This window comes from Danio rerio, chromosome 3 (assembly GCF_052040795.2).
Source record: "Danio rerio strain M-AB ecotype USA chromosome 3, GRCz13ab, whole genome shotgun sequence".
NCBI classification, from domain to species: Eukaryota; Metazoa; Chordata; class Actinopteri; order Cypriniformes; family Danionidae; genus Danio; species Danio rerio.
The window spans coordinates 41,481,988-41,494,799 of record NC_141023.1 but is presented as its reverse complement, the minus strand read 5'-3'; the positions used below and the strand labels follow the sequence as shown (position 1 = coordinate 41,494,799).

Sequence of the window (12,812 nt, the reverse complement as noted above, 5' to 3'; positions counted from 1 at the left end):
CACAAGCTTTAGAAACGTAACATAAATTCTTTTTTTATAAATGCTTTTAAATAATAGGTCCCCTATAGCTTTCATCATGAGCCACAGCTGTTTTCAGAATGACATCAATGTTTTCAAAGTGCACTGCGAAGGGAGCGCTATATTGTAAACATGAAGATCGCTAAATCTGAACTGTAAAAATACTTTGAAAGCAAATTACACCTAAGAGTAATGACTTTAATGTTTTGTTTTATTTTTAAATTCTAAGTTTAAATGTTAGAATGTTCTAAACAAAGAGGGCATAGGGGGATAACTATTAATAGAACACAGCCAGGAACTATGTTTCTAACTACAGCTTCAGAGGTGTAGGTGAAGTTTGCGACGCAATTTGCGAATGTTCGTTGAAACGATGGATTTGGAAAACACCTAATCAACAAACCACGTTTGTAATGAGGAACTAGCAACCTTCAGAGAAACTATGCACCTGCCCAGCTGCCTATACAAAGCATCTGGTTATCTATCTTTTAGTCGTTCTCTCTGTGTAAATGTGAACATCTTTTCTCCCATGACTCACATCCCTTCATTCTAAATTCACATAAGCAGAAAGCACCAGAGAGTGTTTGATAACACCACAGAGACAGCATTAAAAACAACGCAATACGTCACAATGCTGGGTTTCGGTGCTGTAGTTGATAGTTTATATTAGCATTCTGTTAAGACCCCCACCCAGTTTCAAACCATTTGTTGTCACTGTGCGTCTAGGCTTGTGGTACCCGAGAGGCACCTCACAGCCTCATATGAGATGTAATCTAGCAGGACAGAGCCCCTGGCATGCATGGAGATGACAGCGCACTGTGATCAGAATGCCGCTGTGTCCTTCTCGTCTGTCTCAGGGGTGGAAGAGGGTGTTTAGGGTGGAGCCCCCAGTCATGTAAGCGCCTGGACAACTGATGAGAAACTGCAGAGGGGCCAAGGGCCATTCGTGTAAACACATACACACATATACTAAACAATAAAAACTATACAGAATGGCTGGCAGAGAGTAAAGTGGGTAATTCTGGACATTCTGTCTCTAAAGGCCAAAGTAATAAGAGTCTGCTTGGAAAAGCTGTCAGATTTTTATGCTTGGTGTAACAGTGCATTTGCACACAAGATTAATGTTTTTTTTATTTATGAAGTCCCGTATTGTTAAGGCCTAGGCCATATAGAAATGCCGAGTATTTTGCAGCTGTAAGCAGGAACACACACTCTGCCCTGATGAGCTTTAGCTAGGCATTGTGACTAAACGCAGACAGGAAATTCCTGAGGGCTGGCAGATTTAATAGGCTATGAAGCCCAAACAGACACCCACATGGATAGTTGTTTAATCCCCAGGATCAGCAGCCAATCATTCACCGCTTTAGAAAAAGAAAAAAAAAAAGGCTTGAAAAATGTCACATGGCTCCTCTCGCTCATTGCTGATGTCAACAATTCCTCTCCGCCAGCACCTACAGGAGTCCTGGACGGCTGAAACACGGTCATCAAAATCACATTATCTTCCCCCAGATAACGTATACACTCCACTGGCTGAAAAACAAATCCCATGATTCATTTCAATTGTGATGTTTTGTGTTTCCTAATGAGCGATGGATCATTAACTACATCATTACTTCCATACACGAAATCCATTATATCAGCAATCATGTTTCTGCAACTGCTGAAATACCTGAAATGTTCTGCCGGTGATTTCGATCTAATATCATTTCAGGGTGTCCGTCATATCTCTCCCGTGTGGCTTAGGATAAATCTATTGTATTGCATATGCATTGTGTTTTTCACACTGCATCTGTTTTTGTTTTTTTCATGCACGACACAAAAGCCCATTTTGCAGTGCAGATCCTGCTAAGCTCACCTCACGTGGTTTCCCCCTCTCTTTTAAATGACCCCTCGTCGCCAAAACACATCCAGCTGGAAGCTGATCAATCCACAACGCTGAAGACGAGATGACATTACGGGTAAGGGAAACGCAACCTGCTTACCTGCAAACAAACTCAGGTTTGATTACTGTGTCAAGTGGGAGGCAAGTATTTCAAGATTTACCGATGCTGACATGTGCTTGAGCACTTAGCGAAAAGGTGCTGATGCAATTAAGCCACTTTGTGGTGTGGCATGATCTTTAGTTTGAATAATTTAAGCCAGAGGCAGGTTCAGATGATAAATATTTGATTTAAAGCTGCTCACCTTTTACACTTATAAGATGGCAACAGGATTTTACTCTTCTGCATAGCTCACTCTGCAAGCTAAACTAATGATGCTTTAATTATTTTCCATGCTGCCGCACTCAGAGTAATGAGCACATTGAAATAGCTTCAGTTTTGATCTAAAGAGCACTACATCACTACCTGTGAAGCAGCAGAATTCAGCTTGCTTTCCTTCCCGATGTCATTCAGACGCCTTTAAACAACCAGAGACTTTTGGTGCAGCTCCAAATACACAATTTTATAGCAGAAACTTCACAGATTGGTTGCCGCTCCGAGTGTGCATATATGCTGCATGAAATCTCATGCGTATCTCGAGCGCTGATGAGAATGGGAAGCGTGACGAGTTTTGCAATTCCTTTGAGTTACCCAAGTGGTCCTCACCATGTGGCACCAACCTTTTATGAAAATGGCTCATAATCCAGATAGCAAAGCCTGTGGAACATGGAACAGCAGAGCAGCACATCAAAGTCTCAGATAAAACAGAGACTGGCCAATGGAGCTGCACTGAAACTGCGGATACAAGCCACGGCTCACCTCTTGCTCAGTGGAGACCAATTTTCTCATGTTTTTTATATGTTTATTTTCAATTCTCTATGTCTGGCTGATTTTCGGCAAATATCCCTGTCTATATTACCTATGCCTGAACTGCAAAAAGCAGGATATTGTTAGAGATGTCAGATGGTCTTTATTTGACGACAAAAAAAAAAAATAGAATGATTTTTGGTGATCTTATTGGGCAATGCATTTTTGCCAAGCATTTTAAGAGCAACAACAAAAAGGATTTCATTCATCAGTAATGGATTTGATCAGTTACTCACAATTCCTGTAAGTTATAGATTAGAAATACAGCTGCATGTTAGATTGTAGCTTCAGGCTCCACGTCTTCATTTCTTTCTTAAATGGCAACAGCCATGCAGTAAACCAAAGGTCTATTAATCCCTGATGAATTCGGAGATGAGATTCCAGAAAGAGAAGCCTGTTATAACTGGACGATTGCAGCTCCCAAGCACCTTGGGTTTCCTGTAAATGCTTTTCATTAGTGTCAGACCGATGCTGATTTTAAATCATTTTGGACATTGTTGGCATTTGCTTTGTAGGGGTTTTAAATTCTACCAACAGGCTCAGGCATTTGCATTATACATGCTTTTTTATAAATATTGAATCAATTGTGCATATTTATAGAATATGCTAAATACCTCAAATATTTCAAAGCACTTAGTGTGACTACTGAGCTATTTTTTTGGGTATATATTCTCATCATAATTGTTTGTAAATCGCTGATCAGTTTTCAATATCCTATTATATAATGCATTCCAACAAAAAGCCTGTTCACATCAACTATGATAACAATGGTTACAATAAATAAATAGTTATAAAAACCTGTTAAACTATTAAAACAGCTTCTTCGTGTAAAAGTATTAACAGCCAGACATTAAAGAGCTCAAAAATTTAAAGTGGCAAATAACAAAAGTGCAGTAAATTTAATATGAAGAGAACAATATTATTATTATAATATTATATGTTAAAGCTAATTTATCTTCAGAATTATCATTCGTACTGTGCACTGGCCTTAACTAATGAACATTTTCAGAACTTTGGTAAAAGTTTGCTTTAAGCATATTTTGAGGTTATGAAGAAATGGTCTCTAATTCAGTTCACAATGCAATTTTTGCCCAGATTTTCACTATAGCCGACAAGTTTTTATAATCACATCTTGTTCTTTCACATGAGTGATGATCAGTTCACAGATGCCCTTGAAACATTAAGGCATGCTTAATGGATGAGCTGGCAATTACAAATCCTGCAATGTAACATGTCCAGCGAGTCAGTAGGCTAAGTGAAAATCTGGCCCAAAATAATGCAGTGTTTTCTTTTTTTTTTTAAATACTGCCATTAATTTGCAGACCACATAGAGCAGTTGGCAATTCTTCCTATTGTAAAGAGACACAGGTTGTTACCTCCAATAGCTGATTTATCATGCAGTAATAAGACAGTCGTGCAGTGTGAATTCTGCATTTGTGACATTAACACAACATTTGCTCTCTTAAGTTGTTAAATGTTTGTCTTAAAATGTTAATGTAAAAATATTATATATTGCTAATTGAAATATAAAATGTTAAATAATGTTTAGTTACAAGTTCATCTTATGCTTCTATTAAATGAGCTGTTTTTTGTTTAGTTTTTTTGCTGAATTTACCTTAAAAATTGCATATCCATAATATTAATAATAATAGCAACAATTTGACATTTAAAATGGGTAATTAAGAGAACATTCATTAAAATAATTTAATTGCAACATTCACAAAACATTCTCTATATATATATATATATATATATATATATATATATATATATATATATATATATATATATATATATATATATGTATATATAGTTGAACATATGTATAGAGTTGAAGTCAGAATTATGAGCCCCTTTTAAGCTATATATTTTTCCATAGTCTACAGAGCAAACCATCATTATAAAATAACTTGCCTAATTTCCCTAACCTGCATAGTTAACCTAATGAACTTAGTTAAACCTTTAAATGTCACTTTAAACTGTATAGATGTGTCTTAAAAATATTTAGTAAAATATTATTTACCGCCATCATGACAAAGATAAAGTAAATCAGTTATTAGTGATGAGTTATTAAAACTATTTATTATTATGTTTGCAAATGTGTTGAAAAAAAAATCTGCTCTCCGTTAAACAGAAAACGGGGAAAAAAGTAAAAAGGGGGCTTTGTTTTTTGCTTGCTATGATCAGCTTTAAAGTGAATGTGACAATGTTTGTATTTTTTGTGTATTTAATTAGTTTGAGGCTTCCTGTCCTGATGGCCTATGTCCAGGATGGAGTGTCATCCTAAAAGGAGAAACCCCACCTGAGGCCAGCAAGTAAGTTGAAGTTCTTACCATGTAAAAATAAATAAATAGATGAATAAGATTTGTTAACGTAATATTTAAAATGACAGTTACAGCTACAAAACTACAAGATATTTTGTTTCACTACAACATAGCTAAGAAAGAAAATTGTGGACCTTGGTAATTCAAAAATATAAATAAACATCATTTTTGGAGTAAAAAAAAAAAACATATACAGGCAACACAAATTTAATTTATGCTCGCAAATAATTACAGCTGTCAATGATAAATAAACGTCTTATGAAATGAAACCATTGGCCTTTGGTGCCAAGGTGGCTTTGATTATGCACAATGTTTTGTTGACATTGTGGGAGAAAACTCCAGCACTTTAGAGTCACACTGATAGCGATTGAAGATTTATGTAAATTTGGCAAGCTGATCGCATTCTGTACTGTACAGGAGACTTGGCACAAAGGAAATCACAATGCACTGTAGAAAAAAAAGCATGTCAAATTACACGAAATAAATTGAAAGCCCACAAAAGGTAAACCCCTTTATAGCGAGGAATCACTCTACTAGAAAATCAATGGTTCAGTAGGTGAAGGTTGAGTAAATGTTGACATATTTGTTGTCAGTTTTGGCTGAACTAGGTCTTTAATGTCTGAATAAATGTTCAGTTTCTTACCACAGACTTCGATGAAATCTTTCAGTACAAAGACTAATTGTGTTGCTTGTGTCTGTGATTTTGACTTAAAGTGACTGCAACTATTGGTGTGGATTTATTGAATCACCAAAAATCAGTTGAGTTGAAAATCCTTTTCAGCAATTATTTGAAGAAATCGCCTACATACAGTATTGAATGGCCAAAAGGTCAAAAATTAACAACACATTTTCTTTTTTGAGTGAACTATCCCTATAAAATCATTATCTTTACACATTTGTTTGCTTGATTTTGTCAGACGCACTCAATTTAAAATTTGAGAACTAAAAAATCAGTGCCCATTTTCCTCTTTCTTTTAAATAGAATCATCAACAGTTAACTCATATCGATCAATGACTCATTCAAGTTTGTTAGTAAAGAAAACCTACGATGTAAACAATTTCACATCTCTCAGGGAGAAAAAAAATACAATTCATAACAATAATAATGGGTCCATCAGAGAAGATAAACAATGCTACAGTATTTACACACCATTTCACTCAAGACCCACAAACACAACCGATTTCTGATTCCAGACGAGTGGTTGAGTTATTATTCCTACACAGAGACAGACACGAGCTAAAACATTATCTGTTTTCAAGCGTGATCTTCTCCCATTTCTCCTTGTTAAAATGCACTCATATGTGAGTGATGGAAAAACACTGAAATGCAAGTGGCTCATCTTAGCTTAACGATAGCCCTTCAATCTAGCTGTCTTGCTATTGGCCAAAATGATTTGTTCATTACACTGTGTATTTTGCTGTCCTCAAGGTTTGAGATCAATTTCCTGTGTGACCGCGATGACAGAGTAGCATTCCATTTCAACCCGCGCTTCACCGAGTCTGATATCATCTGCAACTCTTACATGGCCAACCGTTGGGGTCAGGAGGAGAGATGCAACCACTTCCCCCTCGGCGTAGAGGAGCCTTTCCAGGTGATCAAGAGTCTTTATTGCTAAAATATCATGAATATAATATGAGCGAGGTTGATTAAATAAGCATGGACTCCTTGTCTCTCGGCAGATTGAGATTTACTCCGACAACGACCACTTCCACGTTTACATCGACAAAGCCAAAGTGATGCAGTATAAGCACCGTGTGGAAGACCTAAAGACCATCACTAAACTGCAAGTGGTGAATGACGTCAAGATCTCCTCTCTGGAGATCACTAAAAAACTTTTTTACTGAGTCTGGGCGGTGCATTCAATTGGAGCTCGCTTTATGTTTGTTGAAAGTGCATCAATGTATTTTCGCATTCCTGTTGAAAACCTTTTATTGGTCAAGAGGATCTTCTTGGGTTGATCTGCTAGTAAAGGTGTGATTATCTGTATTGGCATGCCGTATAACTGAACTCTATATTCATTTGAATCTCTGAATAAATGAGAGGTCAATGACAGACTCGTTTTTGATTTGATGAGAGTGTGTTTGGTGACTCAGTATGTTTAAAATTAAATACAAATAAATAGGCTTCCAGCTGACCTCCTGTTTTTTCAGAAAATCGATTCAAAATTATGCAGAGAAGTCAATTCTGAGGAAAATTATTCCAAGAAATCAATACTAATATGCTCATACAAATAGAGTGCTGAAGTTGTGGGGTCAAAAACTGGAAGACTATTGTTCCTGGTTAATTCAACATTTTTGGGGTACATTTATAATTTTCTTTATTATTATTAATATTATTTGTATATAAACAAATAATGAACAATGATCTGTCACGGGAATTAGAGTCATGCTTTTTCACTAACAAAGTTCTTATTCTTATAAAGATCTTGTTCTCGTTTTGTTTGATTTTTACTGTCTTATAGTTAATACAAACTAATTTTTCTAGTTTTCATGAATTATTTTTAATTACCTGAACTTAAATTTTCACAAATTTTTTTAATTACCTCAACTTAATTTTACTAGTTTTCATGAATTATTTTTAATTACCTTAACTTAATTTTTCTAGTTTTCATGAATTATTTTTAATTACCTCAACTTAATTTTTCTAGTTTTATGGCTAAATTTTTGTAGTTAGTGCAACATATTCTAGTTGCCCTAACAAATTTTTTTCTAGTGAAAACAGCTTAATTTTTCTAAATCACGCAACGTAATTTTACTACTTACAACAACTTAATTTTTCTAAATCATGCAACTATTTTTTTCTGGTTGCCCTAACTTAGTTTTTTTTTTTAGTTATCCTTACTTTTTTTATCTAGCTACCTTAACTTATTTTTTTTTAGCTCTTAGAATTTTTTTTTTTTTTTAGATCTAGTAACTTAGTATTGATAGTTGCCTTGATTACATTTTTCTGGTTATAGCAACTAATTTTTCTAATTTTTCTAATTACATTTTTCTGGTTATAGCAACTAATTTTTCTAATTTTTCTTCTGGTAAATTTTTTTGTAGTTAGACAAACTTAATTTGCTTAATTACTCTAACTTATTTTTTCTAGGTAGTGCAACAACATTTTTGCAGTATTTGTACTTTAATCTTATCACTCTTTTACTCTTTAGCCTGAATTTAAAATGATAATTCGCCCACAAATTTACACTCAAGTGGTTCTAAATGCTTATGAATTTATCTTTTAAAAGCCTCTACTGACTTTCATAGTAAGAAAACAAAAACAAAAAAAAACATGAAAGTCAATTGCTGTTTTTTTTTTTTTTTTTTCAACAATCTAACGTATATGTACCTTTGTGTTGCACAGAAGAAACTCAATCAGGTGTGAATTTTCATTTTTGTGTGAACAACTGTATCCCTTTAAAGTTACATATAAGTAATATATATATATATATATATATATATATATATATATATATATATATATATATATATATATATATATATATATATAAATAGTGAAAATGTAAAATACAAAGTAGATCTAGAAGGTTATAGCCATCTCCGGGAAGGAAAATAGCCTTCAAAAATCTTTGAACAGCATGTACAGTGATAAGTAGTTGAAAAATTTCTTCAATCAGCGATAATGTGTTATGTTCTCTTTTTTTGGCTGTGGCTGCTCATGACGTCACAGATGGGTGAGAGTGCAGGCTTGTAGTCTGACAGCCACAGGCAGGCTAAATTTAGCACAAAAAAGAGCAAAGTAACAAGCCCATAACATCATAAGGACACATAATGTAACCTTTTATGTAACCTGAAAAGCCATTAGTTGAAAATACATCCCGTACAATATGACGACATAAAATATTATTTTTAGACTGTATGGGGTAAAGTTTAGCCTAAGTTGTGCCTATACAAATTAACTTTAAATAAATAAACAAATAAATAAATAGACCTTGATTGTGAGCCTAATTTTGGTAAAGATCTGTCATGATTTGTGTCACTGCTTGTGTGACTTTTTTTTTTTTTTCAAGTCAGACTCATTAACTTTGGACCAGTGTATTGCACAACATGCTGATCAATACCATCACTCTACTATGCTATATTGACTCCAGCTATATTGATCAAATTGTTTGATCTGCTCAGTTGTTTTAGTTGTACAGCTGCTTTGTAAACAAAAGATTTTTTTATTATTATTAGTAGTAGTAGTGGTGGTGGTAGTGGTAGTAGTAGTAGTTGTAGTAGTGGTGGCAGTGGTTGTAGTAGTAGAAGTTGTAGTAGTGGTGATGGTAGTGGTAGTAGTAGTAGAAGTTGTAGTAGTGGTGATGGTAGTGGTAGTAGTAGTAGAAGTTGTAGTAGTGGTGATGGTAGTGGTAGTAGTAGTAGTAGTTGTAGTAGTGGTGATGGTAGTGGTAGTAGTAGTAGTTGTAGTAGTGGTGATGGTTGTAGTAGTAGAAGTTGTAGTAGTGGTGATGGTAGTGGTAGTAGTAGTAGTTGTAGTAGTGGTGGCAGTGGTTGTAGTAGTAGAAGTTGTAGTAGTGGTGATGGTAGTGGTAGTAGTAGTAGAAGTTGTAGTAGTGGTGATGGTAGTGGTAGTAGTAGTAGTAGTTGTAGTAGTGGTGATGGTAGTGGTAGTAGTAGTAGTAGTTGTAGTAGTGGTGATGGTAGTGGTAGTAGTAGTAGTTGTAGTAGTGGTGGCAGTGGTTGTAGTAGTAGTAGTTGTAGTAGTGGTGATGGTAGTGGTAGTAGTAGTAGAAGTTGTAGTAGTGGTGATGGTAGTGGTAGTAGTAGTAGTAGTTGTAGTAGTGTAGTAGTCCCTTTATTCATCTAGGGTCGCCACAGCAGAATTAACCACCAACTTATCCAGCACGTTTTTACGCAGCTGATGCCCTTCCAGCTGCAACCCATCACTGGGAAATATCTACACAAACTCATTCACACACACACTCATGCACTACAGACAATTTAGCCTACCCAATTCACTGCATCACTTTGGACTGTGGACCCAGTGGACACAAACTCCACACAGAAACACCAACTGAGCCTAGGCTCGAACCAGCGACCTTCTTGCTGTGAGGCGACAGCATTACCTACTGTGCCACTGCGTCACCTTTAAATAATTTTGTTCTTGCATTTATTTTTTGGTTGTATTAGTGATTCCAGAAATAAAGACATAGCAATTCATCTTATGGAGGATGTGTGCAGTCAGTGCCCGTACATGCAATTTTTCGGGTGTCCTCTGAGCATTTTAAAAGGATTGTTCTCCCAAAAAAGAACAATTTCTTTACATTTATCCACACTTGTGAATTTATTTGTTCTGTTGAACACAAAACAAAATATTCCCACCAATGTTGGTGAAAAAAACAGCCATTGACTGCCATCATATTTTTTGTTCCTGCTATGAATGTCAGTGAAACTAAATGATGAGTAAATGATGGCAGAATTTACATTTTTAGGTGAACTATGCCTTTAAGTTCTGATTGAAACCCTTGTTTAATGTTCTTTATGCTCCTACTATCACTGGTATAGTACTTCTTTCACATTTCCAGGTCCTTGTATTTACTGATCTTCTCCCTTTCCTTTAGCAGGATGTTTGTATGATCTGGAAGAGCTATATTGATCAACACACACATTTTCTCTTTATTTATTTGTATTTTCTTGTCATGGAGCACTATGTCAGAAAAATCAGCTAGAATGGCTCTATCTGCGACTATTGAAACATCCCACATAATGACGGTATCATTGATAGTAATGACTTTTCTGCTTCATGATCACAGTAATTTTGAGGCACTTGTATTCCTAGATAGTCTGGTGAACATTGCTTGAACATTACTTTGTTGTGTCTAATGGCTTACTCAGACTGTGTGAAGTACAGCGTTCCACAATATGGCTTTATGAGCTCTTCAGACTTATTGTACATGTTTACTTTCTTCTGTTTGATTGAAGATGTTTTCTGGTACTTGGTGTTATGGCTGCGAAAAAACAAAGCATTGGGTCTCTCCTTTTAAACCAGAGCTTTGTATACACTTACATGAATTGTTTGTGTGCCCTTCAGGAGCCCGATTTAGCTTTTCTCAGTGATGATCTTTAATTGGATTAATAACTTCTGCATAATGAGAGTATTTTGCCTTTCCAACATCACAATGTCTCAATAGTCACATAATTATATCTATGCTCAACATGATAATGCTTAGACCCAATGATAGCAGTCTTAAAAGCAGATTCCACTTCTATTAACCATCTCATCTCATGGAATACTGTCTTTAGACATTAGCTTTAGGTTGATGGATGCCTGCAATGGTCTGTAGTTTCCTTGTCTTGCTATCCATCCTCCTAATGTCTGTTCTCAGTCAGTCAATGAGACCAAATATAAGCCACAACTGGAAGAGCTAGGGCATTGACAGTTGTATTACCCTCATTTTCAAAATTAGAGGGCATTTTAGTATGCAAGGCTTCTGGTGTCATTACCTTCAAGTTATTTTGACAACAAGCTCATCTGATTTGACAATATATGCTTGCCTGAATTTGTTTTAGTTCACTGAAGCCTTCCGTTTGGTGAGCAAATAAAAGATTACAACTCAAATTATTATTTTGTGTACAACTACGTAATTACTCCATCCTGGTATCACTCTCTGTTGTTTTATACAAGCTTAATTTCTAACATATTGCATCTGTGTTTTAGTTATTTATTATATGTATAAAAAATTACCTTATGACTATTAATAATATTAAATTAGGAATATTTTATTAGTAATATTGTTGGGTGTTCATGTTTTGTTTTTGTTTTTTTGCCAAGATTATTTTGTATACTGTAAATTATTCTAAAACAGTAAACAACTAGGATTTTAAAACCATTTCATCTCAAATCAATATCTCTCATACCCATGGTTATTTTTCTTGTGAAAAGCTGTGTAATTATAGGAATGGCTTTACTGTATCCCTTAAAAGAACAAATTATTTAGACAATAAAACTGAAACTCCTGGTTTTAGACCACAATAATTCATTAGTATGGTGAAGGGCTTCCTTTTGCAGCCAATACAACATCAGTTTGTCTTGGGAATGACAGATGCAAGTCCTGCACAGTGGCCAAAGGGATTTTGAGTCATCCATCTAGCAGAATAGTGACAGTCACTACGTGATGTTGGTGGAGGAAAACATTTTCTGACTCGCTCCTCCAAAATACCCCAAAATGATCAATAATATTTAGATCTGGTGACTGTGCAGGCCATGAGGTTCTACTTCACTTACAAGTTTATCAAACCACTCTGTCACCAGTCTTGCTGTGTGTATTGATGCATTATCATCCTGATACACAACACTGCCTTCAAGATACAATTTTTGAACCATTGTCCTCCGAACATGGTTCTCCAGAATGGTCTGGTGATCCTTGGCAGTGCTGCACACATCTAGCATAAGTATTGGGGTTATGGAATACAATGATTTTACAGCTCAAACCATCACTGATCCACCCCATGCTACACACTGAGCATGCAACAGTATGAGTGGTAAACCTCTTTGGGGCTTCTCCACATCATAACTCTCTCGTAAATTGGAAAGACAGTGAAGGTGGACTCATCAGAGAAAAATATACATACAAAAATTCACATTTTCCACAGCCCAAGATTTTCACTGCTGGCACCACTGAAACTGATGTTTGGCATTGGCATGAGTGAGCAAAGGTTTGGCTATAGCAGCCGGGCAATCTAT

General features: G+C 35.5%; 1 protein-coding gene across 1 annotated transcript; it reads left to right on the top strand.

Annotated features, from left to right (window-relative positions):
* Positions 1-1,924: 1,924 nt before the first annotated feature.
* On the top strand, positions 1,925-7,178 carry grifin (galectin-related inter-fiber protein). The gene is given in 4 exon segments (NM_001003430.1): positions 1,925-1,973; positions 5,037-5,116; positions 6,555-6,717; positions 6,806-7,178. Coding segments are annotated over 4 exon segments (420 nt in total). The 5' UTR covers positions 1,925-1,961; the 3' UTR covers positions 6,971-7,178.
* The last annotated feature ends 5,634 nt before the right edge of the window (positions 7,179-12,812 follow it).